At 35.8% G+C, this 21,590-nt stretch overlaps 1 protein-coding gene across 1 annotated transcript in view; it reads right to left on the bottom strand.

Moving 5' to 3' along the window:
* The window catches only part of LOC140788454 (light-mediated development protein DET1), a 48,244-nt gene that overhangs the window by 14,561 nt on the left and 12,093 nt on the right, over positions 1-21,590 (bottom strand). The window contains exons 5-11 of the mRNA XM_073137704.1: positions 19,830-20,003; positions 17,342-17,410; positions 17,073-17,129; positions 16,895-16,975; positions 16,644-16,808; positions 3,819-3,893; positions 3,269-3,364 (exon numbers count right to left, since the gene is read on the bottom strand). Coding sequence (XP_072993805.1) covers positions 3,269-3,364; positions 3,819-3,893; positions 16,644-16,808; positions 16,895-16,975; positions 17,073-17,129; positions 17,342-17,410; positions 19,830-20,003 — 717 coding nt within the window. The remainder of the gene's footprint in view (positions 1-3,268; positions 3,365-3,818; positions 3,894-16,643; positions 16,809-16,894; positions 16,976-17,072; positions 17,130-17,341; positions 17,411-19,829; positions 20,004-21,590) is intronic.

The raw sequence follows: 21,590 nt of genomic DNA, 5'->3' as shown, positions 1-21,590 counted from the left end.
TACAGATTAGCCGTATCAGCAGCTTATATCATTTTTAATTACGTTAAAATTCTAAATATTATTTAATAATTTAGAAAAATTTAGAAAAAATAAGAAAAATAAAAATTACTCACATATGAAGCCAAAAAAACTTAAAAAATATATATTAACTTACTCAAAATTCAAAACTTTGATAAGCACCAAGCTGGTTCTCGTAAAAAATAAAATTCTATCTCTCTTCATCCCCCTCTCTCTTACTACACAAGGCAAATTTAATTGTTTTATGATTTTAAGTTTTTTCTTCTTACTTCTCTTTCCCTCTCTTTCCCTCTTTTTCCCTCTCTCTCTTCCTCTGTCACTGTTATTGCAACAAAAAAATCTGCTATAATAACTGTGATAGAGACTAAGAGAGAGCGAAAGGGAGGAAGAAAGAGAGAGTAGGGATAAGGCTCGTCGGAGATCGCCGAAAGAAAAACAAGAAGAAAGAGAGAAGAAAGAAAAAGAAAACAAAAAACAAAAAAACACTCACCCAAGGTTGTCGATGGTTGAGATCGTCGAATTTTCATCGGAGAACGTCACCAAACGTCAAGCCGAATATCTGCTTGGGCACCGGTGGATTAGGTAGGAGTAGAGAAATGAGAAATGAGAGAGAGAAAAGAGAGAGGAACCGGATACGATCGAATATAACCCATACCCGACCACCCTCACCTGTATCAAGCAAGGTCGGCCAATTCGACACGAAATCTGCCGAAACTGGGTTCCATGGTTGTGAACTTGTTACTAGGAACTTATGGTTATAATAATTTTAAATCTTTGATTATACATTTATGTTATTTATTATGGACATTTGATATGATCTCCCCTTAGAAAGGGTTGATCCAATGATCCGACTCACAACTAGTTTTGGGTAGAAACTTGCACCGAGTTTTCGAGATATTTTTCGATGGTGGTAACCGTTGGATCGATGTGAAATTTTCTGTTGTAGCCATAGTAAAGAGCTTTCCGATAAATATAATTTCATTCGAATCAGATGTCTAGATCAAGAGATATCGTCGAAATAGTATATGAAGGTCGGAAGATCTAAGGAATTGAGATCCGTGGGTGGAGGCACAGACTCTAGGTGAAATATAGTGGTGGTAAACCAACAGTAATGGGGTGGCACCAATAGGATTGATGGAGATAGAAGGTTACGGATGATGGATGGGGTTAATACGACGGTAAGGAGAGTAGAAGAAGAGGGAGAAGAGGGCCTCCCCTAAGGGTCTAGGGTGGTAGGCCGGTCAATGGGGTTAGAGGCAACGAAGCCGAGGAAGGAACAAGGAGGAGAGGAGAATAATGGTGGAAGAAATCTATTTCATTCAATAACCACAATAAGGTTGCCTTCTACATATTTAGAGGCCAATCTAACAAGCAAAATAAACTAAAAATAACCCTAGAAATAATTCATTCTCATCGAGTGCGTTCAAACAATGTCGGGGCACATTCGAACAGGCTAAACACATTCTCTGTATTTGCAAACACATGTAGACATTCGATCAAGTGTTCGAATGCGGCTTTTTCGCATTCGAACTGGCAAATCGCGTTCTCTGTATTTGCAAATGTATGCAGGCGTTCGAACGCAACTTCGACAGCTAGAACCTTTATTTTTGGAAAACAAAAATGATTCCGCTTGAGACAACTAGGTTCAATCCCAGTCATATTAACATTATGGTTGTGAACTTGTTATTTGAATTGTGATTATGTTATTTAGTATTTTGGTGTAGTACACTATTAGATTTTTTGTATATACTATATTGGTTACAACTTACATATAACTCTATAAATGCATAATGTATATTATATATATTTATTTATTTATTTTTATTTTTTTATATTAAAAATGCAAGATTGCCTTCTCACTCGCCTTCCACCTAGACGCTAGGAGATAGGGTGGCCGCCCACCACCCGCAGCCGCATCTCAAAATATTGTTTGTCATCTTAGAAAGACAACTCAAATATCTACAAATTATCTTTTGGCCACAAAATTCAATTTCATTATTTTATCTATCTAAAAGGTGTTGTAAAATAGTCTTCATTGCTTCAAATTATTTTAAACGGAAAAGAGCCCTCTCGAGCCTATAAAAGAGGTTCATATTTCATATTGAAGCAAGAGTTTTAAAGATAAATCAAAAGATATAAAATAAAGCAATCTAGTCCCCACTTGACAAGTTTTCTTTCTCTTTTTTTTTCTTAGTGAGATCTATTTGTACATTAAACTCCTTAGGAGTGACTACACACATTCGGTGTGTTGGTGGTTTTGATTTTGAAAAACCTTCATAGTTTGTTAATGAGAAATCAATTAGATCTCTTGGAAGAAGACGATGGACTTCTTGAATTAAAGCAAAGGTTGTTTTGAGAAAAGATATTTTGGGGATAAATCTTTTAAATAAATTGACATATTGCTCAAGTTACCAAATGTATCCCATGTGATGGTAGGAGAAATTAATAATATGGTACACAAACATATTTACATATTGCCATTAGTAGGAAAAAATTTAATGAAAAAAAAATTAGATCTTTGCCATAAATGAGGAGTAATATCAGCTCTGTTATTAAGCAAAGTTTTTATACATTTATGCTTAGTGAGGCCCATGTTACTAACATAGTTTTAAATGCTGCCATTATTAGGGGAATCAGATTTGGTATAACCTAATAAAAGCAATTAATTAGGAGTAATTATGTTTTATAAAATTTATGCTTAAGGTGACTCATGCTACCAAAACAGATTTAACTGTTCCCATTATTAGGGGACTTGGATTTAGTATTACCTAATAAAAGCCAATAATAAGGAGTAAACAAGTGTGGCAAGTGTTCCTTAGACCTTCCGCATTATTGAGCTTAGTCTCAGTAAGGGGTGACTAATCACATACCCATCTACTGTACTGTAGGTAGTAGGGGTGTGCAAAGCTGAAAGTCTAGAAGGAGCAAAAAGGAACTGAGAGATACATATTTGAATATTTCATGGCATGGATAAGGTAAATACTTCATGCTTGTCAGTTGCATAAAGGAATTCAAACATTTGAGACATCCGCAAAATGAATCTAACATTGTAGGTATGAACTTCTGAAATTTGAGCAGCACATCAAAAACAGCATCCTATGCTATAAAAATCAATTGGAAATCCAATAATTAAAGAATCACAGAGAAAAGCCTTCTTAATTTGATGCATGGTGCCAATAATGGCAATTACTGAAACTTAAACTAACCAATATTGGACAGCAAAAAGAGAAAGATTAACTAAAATCCATACCTTTTCATCATACCGAAAAAGTGATAGGTCAAAGTAGGGAGAAGGGCTTTGTGATTGGCAAGTGTAGGGTAATGAGGTCATCATTTTCTTCACAAACTGCCAAAGGTACAACAGCAAATTTAAAGCAAAAATATCTTTCAGAAGTACTATTTTAAGTGACAAAAAGAAGGGTTGCTTTGCGAAACTGTTAGAATGCTTTTCTCAGGTCTCATAACGAGTGAAAAAAGGTTAGGCTAGTACCACCAACAATTAATAATTCCTCATTAAGTTTCTTATTAGAAGAGCAGAACAGAGTAAGGAGAACAAACTATGATAATGTCATAAATTCCAGTGTTAATATTCGGCCTGCCATTCAACAAGCAGTGTCTATTGGAAAAATCATAAAGCACATGGACATCTATATTAGATGATAATATAGTCATCTAATATTTCAAGGATAGTAGGTTACTAGATGACAGAAAGAAAGAAATCACCAGCTGCTCTACAACAATTAGATATCTAGATGCTGCCTTAAGAGCTAATACAACAGCATATACCAGTAGATGTTCACCTCATTCAACATGCCCTCACTAGTCGTGCTATAAATTGCAGATGTTGTATCACTAGGCATAACTAGTAGTTTACCCTGTGGCAGATATCACAGATTACACTTACTGGTTAATAAATGGTAAAATTTAACAGTAAAATCCTGTTCATAAAAAAAAACAGTATAATCCTGGCATTCCAATTTTCCATATTTGCAGCAATGAAATACTATTGTCCTCCCCAATATGATATATGCTCAATTACAAATATCTATGATATGTCTTCTCTATAAAGGACCCGACATACCTTTCGATTTCCAACTGAAAACATGAGATCCTTATCCAGGACAATCTCTAGTAGTGAAATAAGGATATTGGTTCTCAAAATTTGTTCTGAACTTTATATCCAGGTTGTCTCATTACCCAATAGTGTAAGATGAGAACACCAGTCATGTTCAACTAACATAAGAAATTAAGAAGAGAAATCTGTCTGGTAGGTTTATCCTCCGCTAGTTGACTCCCTGGTTCATAACTCTTCAACTTTTCCTCTCCATATCCACAACCATTAGCATCAGACTTTAGAAAAAGAATAAAATTAAAAATTTAAAGAGAAAAATTGCTATCTTTTACACATGCAATTGACTGTTCAACTACAAAACATCATTTTATGGATAGAAGAGACATTTTTCCATAATATTTCATCAATGTTCTAAAAGGCGGTCATAATATGTGGCGGTCAAGGGACTGCATAGCCAATAATCAGTATGCGAACCCATATGTGAGAATATGTGTGGGGACACCAATTTTCATCACGTTTATTCTCGTAAACACAAAAGGGCTGCATCCATGGCCCTTTGGCTTAACGAGGATTGTAATTAGTCACCTTCTAGGATTATTTTCGTCTTTTGTCTTTTACTTTATTTTGCTTATATAAAGGCTTGTAATCATCTTTTATGGGTTAATGAATATTTTGATAGTTTTTGCCTATTGAGTGTTTGTTGGTGGATTCCAACGTCGGTGGATTCCACGAGTTTGATTATTTCTTCCTACTTCTTCTCAACTCTACAATTAAGACATTGTCCTGCATCAGCTTTGGTGTTAGAGCAGATTGTTTCCTAGTTTATGGACGCTCCACTGCCTGGATTCTACATAGCGCCTCATCTTTTCTTTGTCAGATCAATCGCTCCACGAACACCAGATCGCTACGAGATCCGTCGCCCGATAACATTAGGATCCGGATCCGAGTTACGCGAGGAGATCACCCTCAAGGAGGAAAACAATAAACCATTACCATCACCAAATCTCCACACAAGGAGATAATCACAAGTAAGCTTTATTCAATAAATTTTCTTTCCCCGTTTTAGATTAAAAAAAAAGAAGAAAAAAGTTCTCTGAAAAAAAAGAGAGAAAAAAAAGAAAGAGCTCTCTAGAAAAAAAAAAGAGAGAAAAAAAAATTTTCAAAATTTAATTTATTTGTTTCATCTTTATCTTTAATTTTGAATTTCGAAAATTTCAAAATTAATTTTAGAAGATATTTTTTTCTTTTCCTTATTTACCTTTCCTTAATTTTAGGAAATTAGTTTCTATAATTTTCGGATTAATTTCTAGAGATTAGTTTCCATAATTTTAGGGAGTAGTTTCCATAATTTTGGGAATTAGTTTCCACAATTTTAGGGATTAGTTTCCACAATTTTAGGGAGTAGTTTTCATAATTTTTGAAAATTTGTTCCCCTAATTTTAAGATAAATACCTATCTTATCTACTTTCCTAATTTAATCCCAACCAACCCAAAACCTAAACCCATTAACCCACTAGCTTAAATCTCTCCTCATTCCAAAACACAAAGACCACTAACCAACTAAGCCCACCAGCCTAACCTAGCCCATCTTTTAGCCTTAGTGAATCGGTAGAAACCTACCCAAAACTGACCCGTTTACCTACAACCCAATCCAAACCCATCATCATCTTCCTCCTCTTTAGCCCCAGCCGTCACTCACATCCATCATCCCATCTTCCTCTGTTTACCGACGCTGCTGCCGACCTCCACGGACGACGCCACTATTGATTTCCAAGGCCCTTGCTCTGCCGTGCCACCATTTTCAACACTGCCGCTGCCTACCACTGCCCCTCTAGCCCCCATAGCCGCTGCAGTCCCTACCACAGCCACCCACTGTTGCAGCCTCATCGCAATCATCCCTGCCGCTGCACCTCACCGCAACCTCCCCTATTGCTGCTCGCCGCCACTGCAGCCCTTGCTGCGGCTACTGCTGCCGCAGCCACCCACTACTGCAATTTCCTACAGCAGCCGCCCATCCGCAACTATCTCTGCTTTTACGACCACTGCTGCCACTTCCACCGCCCCTACCGCAGCCTATCTCCACCGCCGCCGCCGCCGCCGCCGCTCTACTACTGCCACCGCTGCAGCCCCTGCGCAGTCCTGCCACTGCATCGTCGCAGTCGCCGCTGCCATTCTTGCAGCTCCCTACCGCCGTCGCTGTCCCTACCACCGCAGCCGTCGCCACAGCCGCTGTTGTCAGATTTCGGCCACCATTATCACGACCACCATCTTCAGTGGACGTGCGACATTCGGTAACATCTGTCCTTTCTTTATGTTATTTGTTAGTCTTAAAATAACAACTGTCTTTCTATTGGTGTCGATCATAACTATATTGAGCCTGTTATTGCCTCTTATTCCCTACCTATTTACATTGCTTAATTCATTTGTTTCATTTCAACAAGCACTTGAGCCTGCTATTACCTACCTACTTTTTGTTTGTTACAAAAAAAAAATTAATATTAACGGTAGAACTAGTTAGGTTAGAGGAAAAGTCTTGACATATCTGCAGTCCCCATCTCGATCTCGGGAGCTTGTACTACTGGTTTGCAATTTTTCTATTGAATCTGACTGGCTATTGAAAACTTCATAAGTGGTTGTAAGTTATTCTGTTATTACTCCCTTATTGGTCGATGCGATTTCTTAGCTTGCATGTCATCATTCATTTATTACATTCATTTCTTTAGTGGTAGATACACTTTATATGAACCTTCGTAGTGGTAGGAGAGTCTCTCACCCTTCATCCCAGTTTGTTATGGAACCCAATACCATGGAAGATTTTCGTCGATTTTTACAAGAGTCCATTGAAACCATTACGACTAGATTGGACGACTTCAATGCTCATCTTGAGGCTATTGAGATGGGTCGTGACCAACATGAAACCAGGAGTGACGTCGGTGCATCCAACACGGGTGCCACGCATGCCGCTCCTAATGTCGAAACCCATCGACAGGCTCCATACTACCCTCACCATGAGAGAGGTCCTGAGAGAGAACCCCATAGGCAAAATTATCGTGAAGATATATTTGATTTCCATACTAATAGGGGGTTTAGAGGCAATGTCATCTTTAGAGAATCTCAAAACCATGACTATCAAATTAGAAAAAATATTAAGATGGATGCCCCAACTTTTGACGGTCGCTTAGATCCTGCTATATTTACTGACTCGCTTCGTGAGATGGACCACTTCTTTGAGTGGTATAATCTACCAGAAAACTGACGCGTTAGATTTGCCTAAATGAAATTAGTCGGCCGAGCTAAACTGTTTTGGCAAAGTATAGAACAACTTTTAGTGCGACGAAACCAACCTCCCATAATTCATTGGCATGAAATGAAAGAAAAATTAAAAGAAAAATATTTGCCACATTCTTATCTTGATGACCTTTTGGATCAATAGAATAATTTTAAACAAAGAAATAGGCCTGTGAGCGATTATGTCTCTCAATTTGAGGAATATATACTGAGGTGTAATATTGTGGAGGATGAGAGGATGATACTGAGTCGTTTTAGGCGTAGCCTTAACGACGACATTCGAAGAGAGTTAGTTTTCCGGGAGGTTACCTCCTTGGCGACCAATTGGGCGCACCCCTCCCAGTTACGCACCTGCTGGCGTAAAAGCTCCACCACCATCGATACCTACTAGAACTACCCAAACTGCCGCACCTGCCCAACCTAACAAAGGAAAGGGGCCCCTCCATAAAACTGCACCTGTTAATGACCCTTGTCGATGTTACAAATGCAGATAAGTTGGTCATGTAGCCTCAAACTGTCCTCGAAAGGGCCTTTATCTTGGGGAATAGGATGACACTATCTGGGAAAATGAGCTCGATGAACAAGTTTATGAACCTGACCTTAATGATGTCTAAGATAGTGACGAAGATCATGATTATAGAGACCATACTGTTGGTGTCATTCATTGCGTTTTGACGCAACCCGGGGAGACCGATGATTGGCGAAGGAATGCAATATTCCACACTTACATTAAATGTGGGACTAAAGATTGCAAAGTCATCATCGACAGTGGGAGTTGCATTAACGTCGTCTCTTCTAGTGCTGTATCTCGCTTGGCGTTAAAATCTACATCTCATCCAAATCCTTATAAGGTATCTTGGGTAAATGATTCTTCCATTACTATAAATGAGAGATGCCTCGTTCCTATCACATTCCTTTCTTATAAGGAAAATGTGTGGTGTGACATTGTGCCGATGAATGTAGGGCATATCATTTTAGGCCGCCCTTAGTTATTTGATCATAATGTAACTATTTTTGGGCGTTCCAACTTGTGCTCTTTCAATTTTGAAGGCAAAAAGATTAAGATAAATCCTATGAGCCCTAAAATAATTAATAAAGATAACAAGAAAATGCTCCAAGTAAAAAGGGTTTGCACAAAATAAATTCTAAAGAATTTGAAAAGGAAGCAAACCAAGGCTCTATTGTGTTTGCCTTGGTGGCTCGTGAAGTTGGGAGCATTACCCTCACTCCATCATCCGACGAATCTGCTCCTATACTAAATGAGTTTCAAGATGTGTTCCTGGATGATCTGTTGGACCAATTGCCTCATTTACACGATATCCAACATGCAATTGACTGCCCCTGGAGCGTCTCTCCCAAACTTGCCACACTATCGAATGAGCTCCAAATAAAACATGCTGAACTGCAACATCAGGTAAATGAACTTCTTATGAAGCGTTTCATCTGCGAGAGCCTAAGCCTTTGTGTTGTGCTTGCCTTGCTCACGCCAAAGAAGAATGGGTCCTGGTGTATGTGTGTCGATAGTTGAGCCATCAATAGAATAACAGTCAAATATAATTTTCCTATTCCACGACTTGATGACATGCTTGATATGATGGCGGGAGCTTCAATTTTCTCTAAGATCGATCTTAAAAGTGGTTATCAAACAAATCCGAATTCGCCCAGGCGATGAATGGAAAACTGCTTTTAAGACGAAAGACGAGTTGTATGACTGATTATGCCTTTCAATTTATCAAATGCCCCAAGCACTTTCATGCGTGTTATGACACAAGTGCTTCGCCCATTCATAGGAAAATTTCTTGTGATGTATTTTGATAACATTATGATTTATAGTCGATCAAAAGAACTTCATTTGGACCATTTGCGTCAAGTCTGTCTAGCGCTTCGTACTGCTCAACTCTATGGCAATAGGAAGAAGTGTTATTTTCTTGTCGATTAAGTCATCTTCTTAGGATTTTTGGTTACTTCAGAAGGGGTATGCGCTGACCCTGAGAAGATCAAGGCAATTGTTGATTGGCCAGAACCACGAAATATTCATGATGTGCGTAGCTTTCATGGCTTTGCTACTTTTTATCGTCACTTCATTCCAGGGTTTAGTACTATCATGTCGCCGATCACTGCTTGCTTAAAGAAAGGAGATTTTCATTGGAGTAAGGCAGCAAATAAGGCTTTTGAATAAATTAAGAAGAAAATGACAATAGCACCTATAATGCGTCTTTCTGACTTTTCTAAAGCTTTCGAGGTGGAATGTGATGCCTCAGGCATCGGGATCAGCGGTGTCCTTAGCTAGGAACGCCGTACTGTTGCCTATTTCAACAAAACACTAAATGAGGCTAAACAAAAGTACTCCACTTATGATAAGGAATTTTATGTGGTTATTCAAGCTTTACGCTATTGGTACCATTATTTACTTCCGCATGAATTCGTGCTTTATTCCGACCACGAAGCTCTTCGATTCCTAAATTCTTAAAAGAAACTAAATTCGAGACATGCTTGTTGGATCGAGTTCTTACAGGAGTACACTTTTGTACTCAAACATAGAGCTGGAGTTAAGAATAAGGCGGCTAATGCGCTTAGCAGAAAAGTTAACCTTTTGTCTGCCATTAGCATCAAAGTCACTAGGTTTGACAAAATGAAGGAGAATTATACAACTTGTCCGGACTTCGGCAAAATCATTCTCACTTTGCTAACTGATTTGAACTTAGCTTTGGACAGTTTTTTCCTCCAAGACGGTTACCTGTTTAAGACTAACAAGCTTTGTGTTCCCCATACGTCTGTGTGTGATTTCCTTGTTTGGGAGATCCATGCCGGTGGCCTATCAGGTCATTTTGGACGTGATAAGACCATTGAGGAAGTGGAGCGCTAATTCTATTGGCCAAGTCTCAAATGTGACGTCGCAAAATTAGTTGGTCAATGTAGCAAAGCACAGAAAACAAACACTGGACTTTATACTCCGTTACCTGTGCCTGATCACCCATAGCAGAACGTTAGTATGGATTTTGTCCTGGGATTGCCTCGCACATTTAGAAAACATGATTCAATTCTCGTGGTTGTTGATCGCTTCTCCAAGATAGTCCATTTTATTCCTTGTGCTAAGACCTCTGATGTGTCACAAATGGCCAAATTGTACTTTGCCCATATCGTCAAGTTATATGGTCTTCCAAAAACTATTGTTTCCGACTGGGATGTTCGCTTTATGAGCTATTTTTAGAAAACCTTATGGCACATGGTTGGCACAAAATTAAAATTTTCTATTGCCTATCATCCTCAAACCGATGGTCAAACCGAGGTCATTAATCGTAGTCTTGGAAATCTTTTGTGCTATCTCGTGGGTAATCATAACAAAAACTAAGATGCCATTCTTCCTATGGCCCAATTTGCATATAATAACTCCATTAATAGGTCTATTGGCATGAGCCCATTTGAAGTTGTTCATGGTTTTAAAGCACGCAAACCTCTAGATCTGTTGCCTATGTCATCTTATTCTAGAGTCTCTGTGTCTGCCGAAGCATTTGCACATCATGTTCATTCTTTGTATCAAGAGATCACTAAGCGAATTGAGGCGAGTAGTATAAAATACATGCCGACTTGCACAAATGTGCCAAGGAGTTCGATATTGGAGATCATGTTATGATTCGTCTCAGACCCGAACGATTCCTTTCAGGAGCTGTTCGGAAGTTGCATGCCTGTAGTGCAGGACTTTTCCAAGTTCTGAAACGTGTCAGTGCTAATTCTTATGTCATTGATATTCCCCCTGATTATGGCATTAGTTGTACTTTTAATATTGAGGATCTAACAGCCTACCATCCACTTATGCACATCCCCACCGAACCCTATGCTACATCTACTACCCTTCCAGACATCCCTGCTGTGCCACCTACTACTTCTCATTTCCAATCCACATCACAAGAAAAGATAGACGCTATTTTAAATGATCAAATAACATCTATTGCAAAAGGAGGGGTTCACCGTTTTCTCGTTCGATGGCACGGGCGACCAGAGTCTGATTGTACGTGGATCACTCGCGAGCAGTTACAGCAGCTTAACCCTGACATTTTGGAGTACTATCAGAGTCACTCGACTGGGTCGAGTTTCTTCCACCCGGGAGAGTTGGTGGGTATACCACTTTTCATCACGTTTATTCTCGTAAGCACAAAAAGGCTGCACCCGTGGCATTTTGGCTTAACAAGGGTTGTGACTAGTCACCTTCTAGGGCTATTTTCGTATTGTCTTTTACTTTATTTTGCCTATATAAAGACTTGTAATCATCTTTTATGGGGTTAATAAACATTTTGAGAGTTTTTGCCTATTGAGTGTTTGTTGGTGGATTCCAACGTCGGTGGATTCCGACACCCCGATTGGTGGATTCCACGGGTTTGATTATTTCTTCCTACTTCTCAACTCTACAATCAAGACGTTGTCCTGCATCAATATGTAGGAAGCAAAGAAAGTTGAAAATCAAAAAAGACATGAAAGATTTGAATAAATTATAGAAGATAGACGCTTCTCTCTATATAAAGACCTAAGTCAGATAAAGGTCATATACAGGTGTGGTAGCCCTATAAGGCCAGCATAGGGACCTCAAATGCATATAGGACCCTAAATGTACGAGCACATGCACTAGATTTTAAATAGAATGCATCTCATTCTTTCAACTTACAATATGAAGAAAACCACGTATTATTTCTGAGAGAAATTTGTATATTAACACTACTTTATAATGTAATTGTGATTTACACCCTACATTTTTACTATTCATAAATCGAGTCTTATGATATAACAAATATGTGCAGAAAACACCCTGGTTAAATTTGAACTAATACCATCAGAATATTCCATTAAGTAGAGATATTTTTTCTAAAATAACTAAAATATCCTTATTTCTAGAATGACTAAAATGCCCTTAGTATAACTTGGTTGAGACTTGAGAGTATTTTTATAATTTTCTTAGTATAGTTAACTTAACTCAAGATTTGGTTAAATTTAACTAACTGATCTAACGGTACGGTATTTTCTGCACATATAAACTAAATTATATGGCTCGATTTGCAAATAGCGGAAATGCAGGGTGCAAACCATAATTCCATTAAAAGACAAGGTCTTATACGCAAATTTTTCTATTTTTGAATATATAAAAATTATAAATGTATTAATATCAATCTTTCTCAGTGCTGAGTGGCAGCGCTGGGTTGAGACAGCATTACCAAGAGTTTTTCTAAACTTCTTTTGGTTCTCTTTCTATATTTTTGTTTTAATTTTACTTAATTTAATTTAAGTTAGGTTGTTTAGGCTGTTATTTTAAGGATATATCCTCACTAATATGATTACTAATTAAACATAATTAGTACAATTAGTAAATAATTATAATTAGTAATATTTATATATATATATATATATATATATATATCTTTATCTTATATTATTATTTGATTAATACTTATAGTTTTATTAATTATAGTCAAATTCATGTATATTGTTACATCCGGCTTGATGAAGTTGCGAATGAAACTCAAGATCAGTCTCAGTTCCAATCTAGGGGAAACTTTCGAGAAGAACTGCGGATGATCTAGCCGTCCAATAGATATGAGACTTTGACAAGTTGAAGTAAGGGATCCAACAAAACCGTAATCACGTCGATTGGAGGTGTAGGTCAGAAGTTATAAGAGAAATACTGACTGTTGGTCAGATGGTAGCAAAATGGACATGATTAATGGAAGATGGAATAATGGTTAGGTATTGGGGGTGGTAATGGCAGCGATGGTGGGGTAGAACATTAAGCTAGACGAAGGGGTAGAGGGTGGACCAATCCTTGAGAGGCAAGTGGGCACGGTCATATTGAAAGTGGAAGGAAACAACATCCAATGATGGGTGCAATTAGAAGAAAAAGATTATAGGAAAGTAAAACTTCAATAATTCATCAATAGTTCAATCAGGTTGTCTTTCACATATTTAGAGGCTAACCTAACAAGCAAAACAATCAAAAGATAGCCCTAGAGCAATGCATATCGCTGATCGCGTTCGAACACGGGTCAAACGCGCTAAATACATTCTCTGTATTTGTGAATGTGTGTAGGCGTTCAAACACACTAAATACGTTCTTTTACTTGCGAACGTATGCAAGCATTCGAAGTCGCATTCGAACGCGACTTCCTGGCGTTCGAACGCGACTGCCAAAAATCTTTATTCTTCCAAAGCAAAAGTTATTTCCTTCGAAGCGGGTTGGTCAAGTCCAAGCCTTATCTTAGCTGAATCGTAACATATATTTCAATTCATGCTCATATTTATGTAATTTTAACATTTAACATATATTATTATGTATATAAAATGAAATAGTAAGATTATCTATTTAATACATGATTGAATATTCAATGATTATTTTACGTATAATTAATCAAGCAAGAGTAAGAATCAAAATATAAGTATAATTAGATTTTGTTTATACTTATATTTTTATTTATAAAGCATATATATTTAATCATTGTCTGTTTTATATAAAAAGAGATTAATTATTATATGCTTATTGTATAATTAGCAAACTAGGATTCTTAATAAATAAATATAATTTGTAGTAATAGCATATTAATGTTATCATAATTAAATATATCATATCAAATCTAGTTATTTTAAAACCTAATAAATCGTCATATTTATACGAATAGATTCTAATTGAATAAATATCTAAATTTATATTACCCAACGATGGACATGCTAGTGGCACACGCCGTGCCAAGCACAACATAGGGGGTGCCGAGCACAACACTCCTCAGCACTCTCCTACGTGTCACTGGCACGCATTTATAATATTTTTAATAAAAATTTTAGGATATTTAGATATGGTTTTAAGTCTTCAGTATGTCAACCTTTAGTTTTTGGTTTAAATATATGTATTAAAACCTACATTATAGTATTTTATCTTTAGATTATTTTTGTAAATGATATATATCATTAAAGATAAAACAACAGCTAAATATAAATAGTATTCAAGATATACTATAATTGAATACATTCATTAAAACTAATATTAATGATTGAACATTTCATAATATAATTGAACACATAATATTAATTGATAATAATTCAATAATTAAAAGTAATATCTAGTTAAATGTAGCATGAGGAGGATCAAAGACTTCATTTGTCGGCACAAGAATAACACGAGAATATTACACTAAATACTATCAATAATTGTCAAAACTCATCAAAACTCATTCACTGATAGTATTAACTACCATAACGTCTCACATAATCTTCATATATTCACTAAGTCTTTAATTCATGACTCTTTATTTCTTTTCTAACTCTCAAATATGTGATACTTGGTAACAACTTAAGATATCGTCATCAAGCATTTTAGAACAAAGATAAGGTGAGTTAGAAGTGAGGTAGTATGGAAGATAGCTTATGTAGAAATTGAGTTGTATTAATATTATATATTTATATTCGACTTTATTAGACTGTGATTTATATAATATGAGATATTGTAGGTGTTGAATTATATTTTATTCGTGTATTAGTCATAATTTGATGGTTTATTATGACCATCGAATTATGTAATGGTCTAGTATATATTTGTGGATTTGAAAATTTATATGCTATTATGTTTATTTGGATTGTAGCATAATTTACCTTTGGAATGGATTATGTAAATATAAGTATATCTCCGTGTGGCGGCCTCGTCTATCCTATCACGTACATCGCACATGTTGTGTGGGCACATATGCGTGCATGTGATTGGTAGGCGGGAAGTTTGTAGAAATCTACAAAGTCTTAATGATAACTAGACCACAATGTTTGTAGAAATCTACAAAGTCATCCAGGACCATAATGGCCATTTAATAGGAGGATGGACATCTTTTAGTAATCAATCAATTGATACCTCCTTAATCCTTATACCCGCCTCCAGTTTTCCTCAAGTACCCAAAATATTCTTCTACATGGTGAGATGCAAAAGCCAGTAGTGACTAGTGCATAATCAAAAGTAACTGTCCTAGTGAAGGATTTACCTGATGTGAGCATTACTAGCCCTGACGTCTTATGGACACTTTGTCGGGCACCACATAGTATCTGATATAATTTTCTACAAAGTGAGCTGCACAAGTCAATAGAGAATGATGGCAGATAGCTGTTTTGGTCAAGGATCTACTTTCAACATGCACCCAATTCCGACAGCCTGCTGGCACTGTAGGCATGCTCATGCTCAGCACCACATAGCACTAAAATCTACTGTTTTGTTAATGCATGTTGCAAAGGAAAAAGGAAAAATACATAATAGAGATACATACTTTTCTTTGAGGTTCCTTACATTCTTCTACTTAAAAGTGCACCATAGTAGTCTAAAATCCTTAAGTAATTAGTTAGACCTAATCCTTTTATAAGCCCAAAAACTTGATGCAAACCGCAGATCGAGAAGCTCACATGGCATGACATGATAGCTTCGTAGGAGGGAGGCAATCTAGAAGAAGACATCTTACATCACTATTCTTCATGTCTTCCAGTCTAATTTCAAATATATGTAAATGATAAATACTACTATAAAGGAAAGTTCCCCTAATTGAAGTTGACCAAATCATATAATTTTATTTGGTCTAAGATGCATGTTTAACTTTGATGAATATTGGTGAGAAAATACACAGAAGAATAAATTGTGTATAATTAGAAGATTAAGAGACTGATCAGATAACCACTTATTTGTTTTCAATGCAGGAATGACTATTTTTGTCAACCATAAAATTGTGCATTCTTATAATCAAAGAGCACCTAGGACAGACTTCAGAATGACATAGAGAAAATCTGCATGACAATAGGTTATCAGAAGGCTTTTTAAATTATGGATTTTACTCGAACTCATGTTGATGCTTTTATATGCCTTCACTGATTTAATAAATTAAAATGCATAGGGAAACCAATGGACTCTTAGTAATGGAAGTAAAAACTCAATCCAGTTCTAGGAATTAATCCTAGGTATTTACAGATCTAACTTGTGTTAGGGAATCATATAGGAAAAAATTCTACTAATATTTCAAACTTTGCATAGGTCAAAGATAATAAAAAATGTTGAAAAATGAAAATAAACAAGCAGTTTAGCACTCACAATTTTATCTCATGGAAAAGGTAGCCAATCAATTCAAGAACCAACCTAAGATTGGATCTTGTGATAATCTTTTTACTGTTTTTAGTTCTAGGCATTTACTAATTATGCCAGGAATAGAGTAACTTCCACATTTTTCTTTTTTTTTCCTCCATTCTTTTTTTTCCTGAGACTCACCTGTGAGAAGCTGCTTGCTTTAGTTTTAATATTCCAAAGTTGATCAAGAGCGTGGATGTTATTGGAGTGAGAAGATATGAAATTTTCATGCAATGAGCTTCTTGAATTTGCATGAAAATGGTCGTAGTAGTACTCAAATAAGGAGTAGAGTTCCTCTGAAGAGTTCTGCAGAAGAGTTAGATTGACATATATTAAACAGAAAAAGTTACCAAAACATTGAATCAATGACCGTATAAGATGAAAACAATTACCTGATAAAATGAAATAATTTCAGTTGTTTCCATGTTGTAAACAGCAAAGAATGCCAGATTTTGATCACTAACTCGAGAAACCTAATATTTTAAAGGAAAGCATAACAAGACGACCGAGACCATAATAAAACTTAATAGCACAAAATATTAATCACATACAGAAATTAATGGTACTTACCCCTCCATCCACACTGCCAAACTTGAGTAAAAGGTGGTGACGATCCAAGAACTGGACCTGTTCCGTTAATATGTCATAAGTTCCACTTTCAATAAAATTTAAATCAATGCAGAACATGATAAAGGCATGGAAGGTGCTTGTTCCTGCAATCAAGATATAAGAACACTGACGAGGGGACTTAAAAAGAACTTCAGCAGTGCTTCAGTAATACTTCTAACAAATCATAAGGTTCAAAAACAGAAAGGATTATAAACAATCTTGACACCTACCTTCCATATGATTAAGTCAATATAATCTTGAAAGAGAAAGTAGAACTTCTTCTTTAGATGTTGAACCCTCTGAAAGAAAAAGGTCATTTCATTAAGTTTACTACAATTGTCTAAAATATTATCTTAATAAAAGGAAGAAAAGAAACAATGTAGCACCACCAAAAGGAAAATGCTCATCAATGTTCAAATCGCATAAGAATTCTAAGTCAAGTTCCTCAAATTGAGATGATAATTCAGATGACTTGTGATACATATCTTACTTCTAAAATAATGAATCTCACCTTTTCCTATATACCTCATCAAATGATAACTTAATGAGATCAATCTTTAAAGTAATTTCTCCACAGCCTACCCCCTGTGGTTCTCTAAACTCAGTAGTTCATTGGTAGTTAACTTGAACACTGAATCTCACCTTTTCCTACTATACCTCATCAAATGATAACTTAATGAGATCAATCTTTAAAGTAATTTCTCCGCAGCCTATGCCCTGTGGTTCTCTAAACTCAGTAGTTTATTGGTAGTTAACATGAACATGGGATATGTAATAAACTAGGGTTTGCTGCAAACCTACTATTGAATGCAATGATTCGGAAGACAAATGACCAAACTAGTAAATAAACTAAAAAACAGTAAATAACATTTGATAAGTCATAGAAAGGTTCAAAGTATCAACAGTATCAATTGATAGGGTATCGGACTATTTTTAAAATATGTAAAATTCTAAAAATTATTTGAAATACAGGAAGATCTCTAAAGATTTAGAAGAAGTGATGCAAATCCAGTACGAATGCAATATTTTGGAGAACAATCGACCCAAACAAGTAACTAAAATAAAATATAGTAAGCAATAACTAACAATAAGTTAATTGATTAAAAGGATCACTACTAGATGGAAGGAGAGAAAACCACTCAGATAAGACAATAACTTCCTCAACTCTCAAATAGATATGTTGACAGTAGAAAGGCCTAAAATATGGTGTAAGAAAAGACTTTAGAGTTTAAGTTTACCAATAAATAGAATAGTAATGTTTTTACTTTGAAACCAAATCTTACTCTTCACGTCCAGGCACCCAAAGATCTTCTTTCACTACTGGAATCTTCTTGATAGCAACAGTAACCAATAAAAAGTAGAGATTGAAGAATGAGAGAGATTTAGAGAGAAAGTAGAAGAGATTAGAGAAGAATCTTAAGATAGAGTAGGAGAAAGGGAGAGAGAGAGAAGAAGAAGACCGCAGGAGAGAAAATGAGAGATTTCAAATAATTCTTATTCAATCGTTTTTTTGTTTCTCATGCAATAACCCTTAAATAGGTTAACAATTTTGATTCTAGCTGATTCTAGTAAAAACTTATTTTCTAATAGGGATCTAATTGATCATCTTACCTAAATTGACTAACCCAATTTAGGTAATAAATTAATCTAGACATCCCCCACATATAAGCTTACCATAACTATCAATTAAGATTCTAATAGGAATTCATTTCCTAATAGGACCCTAATTGATTAGGTCTTACCTAAATTGACTAACCCAATTTAGGTAATAACTTAATGCGAACATCCCCCACATATAGGTTTGCCATATCTATCAATTGACTAATTCAATTGGTCATTTGAATTAAAAAATCAAATCAACAAATTAAATGTGAAAATAAGTTGAGCATAATTAGCTCAATTAGACCAAAATTGGACTCGAGCAACTTTATTTTAGTCAAATTGAAGATGATGCCCACATCAACAAGTGATAAAAATTTATAAAAATAAAATTATTCACATATGAAGCCTAAAACTAAAAAAGATACTCACTAGAAACCATGATGAATTTCAATCTTTATGCTCGTAAATTACTGTTGTAGAAGTGAGCTAAAGAGTAAAAGAGAGAGAAAGGAGAAATAGAAAAAAGATAAAAGAGATAAAATAATTCACCAGAGTGTAGAGGAACCTAGGAGCTAGGTAGATGGGCACTAGATGAGCTCGGTGAAATATGAGGGCTAGAAAGAGAGTATGAGAGGAAGAGAGAGAGAGAGAGAGAGAGAGAGAGAGTAAAAGCTAAAACCTTGAAAATAAAACAATTACGGATATCAATTACTGATGTTCTCCAAGGCCCCATATTTAGATTATCAAATCTAAGCAAGGCCCCATACCATGAGAAGGGCGAACACCAGGATCTGATTCTTTCAGGTCTGAGTGTCGTAAAAGTGAAATAAGGGAAGAAAAGAAAAGGACCATCTTCTCGTAGAATGCCAACCAGCAATTAAGGAATAGATATGGTACTCAACAATAAGCTCAAGTGCTTGATAACCGAGAACCATGTCATCAATGCAAACAATACAATCAATATTAAAGGGAAAGCAGATGGAATTAGCACAAGGTGTAAGAGAAATAATGTGAAAAGTAAAGACAGCTATCAGCACCCTATCCAACAACATAAGTTTAAATCATAAGATTTCTGTATTCAGAAAGGAAATGAGAAAAGAAAATTTTATAGCCTACCAAAGTTTGATCTGCTTCCTCATTCCAAGTTTTGCGAAAAATAAATGAAAGCAACCGCTGCTTGATACCAGTAAGAAAGGAAATTCCATGAGTAACCTGTGGCTGTTGAATGCCATTAGATAACTCATTGCTTGATAACCCATCCGTCTTACTTTTATCCTGGGCTGCTATATACTGAACAAATTTATAAGGGTAAGATCTTCCTTAGGGTAAACATGTCAAATAACAATTAAATTAGGGTACAAGAGTAAAACAATTCATCATTGCAATATAAGGGAACTAGGCAAACCAAGTTGCAAATAGTAAATCATTAAAGATAATCAACTGTCAGAATTATGACCACACAGGGAACCAATATGCGAGAAATTCTTGTGTAACACATAAATCTAAATATTGCCACAAATAATGGTAAAAAACTTGATGAGTTTCGACTGAAACGCAATTCAACTTCCTCTAGCATAGGATCAACTTGTATGTGAGCAATAAATGACATTAAGCAGAGTAAAATGAATTATATCTATAATAAGGATGGCCATGCCGGTCGGCATGCCCCGTGCCGACCGGCACTTGCCGTACTAGTCGTGCCGAGCCGTGCTAAGCCGTGCCGACCGGCACAAGGGCGTGCCGATCTGTGCCGGTCCGACACAGCCTCGTGCCGGTCATGTGCCAATGTAGAGACATTTTTTTAAAATTTTTCTATTTCCATCAATTTTTATCAAATCAACTTTACTTATTTTCTTAACAAACATGATATGACATGTGGAACCTTTTGTTTTAACTTTTTCTTATTTTCATTAATTAACTTTTGTTATTTGTCATTTTTGAAATGACAACTTATCTGTCATTTTTTAAAATTAGAATGACAACTCATTTACCAGACCTAGACAACCACAAAATTGAATTTATCAGAGACAGAAAAAAGGAAAGGAACCATCTCAAGCTCAATATGATTACAGTCAGATGAGGAAAGGACTTGAGTCTATAAGTAGCAGGACATCAGGAGAGGTGTACCCACAGGATGATATGAGTTCATCATCATTACTATCATATCAATCACACTCACCAGAGCCACAACACCTTTATTATACTCTATATCCATAATCTGCATATGTTTATGGTGTACTTGTGCCGGCGCATGTCGTTCCGGTGCATATTCAATATTCATATCATATCATCGAAAAATTACAAAATTCTTATTTGTATGAAAACTGTGAGACGTTATAACGAGCAATATTATTAGTGGATAAGTTTTGAAGAATATCGGCAGTATTTAACACAACATTCCCGTGTTATTCTTGTGCCAGCAAATGAAGCCTTTGATCCTCCTTGTCGTTCTACGTTCAACTAGATATTAGTTTTAATTATTGAACTATTATTAATTATGTATTGAATGTTATTATGTGTTCAATTACATTATGGAGTATTCAATCATATTATGGAGTGTTTAATTATTAATATTAATTTTAATGAATGTATTCAATTATATCTCTAAATATCCTAAAAAAATTATTAAAAATATTATAAATGTGTGCCACTGGCACGGTGATGTGGGCATCATCTTCAATGTTAATTTTTAATTCAAATAATCAATTGAATTAGTCAATTGACAGATATGGTACCCTACATACGGGGATGTCCATATTGATTTATTATCTAAATTTTAGGTAAGATGATCAATTAGAGTCCTATTAGGAAATAAGTTCCTATTATAATCAGCTAGAATCAAAGTTGTTATTAAGAGTTATTGCATGAGAAATAAGG

Source organism: Typha latifolia, chromosome 5 (genome assembly GCF_019914945.1).
Source record: "Typha latifolia isolate L0001 chromosome 5, TyphaL0001v2, whole genome shotgun sequence".
Lineage (NCBI taxonomy): Eukaryota > Viridiplantae > Streptophyta > Magnoliopsida > Poales > Typhaceae > Typha > Typha latifolia.
The sequence above is the reverse complement of the archived record's forward strand: the minus strand, read 5'-3'. Positions and strand labels throughout refer to the sequence as shown.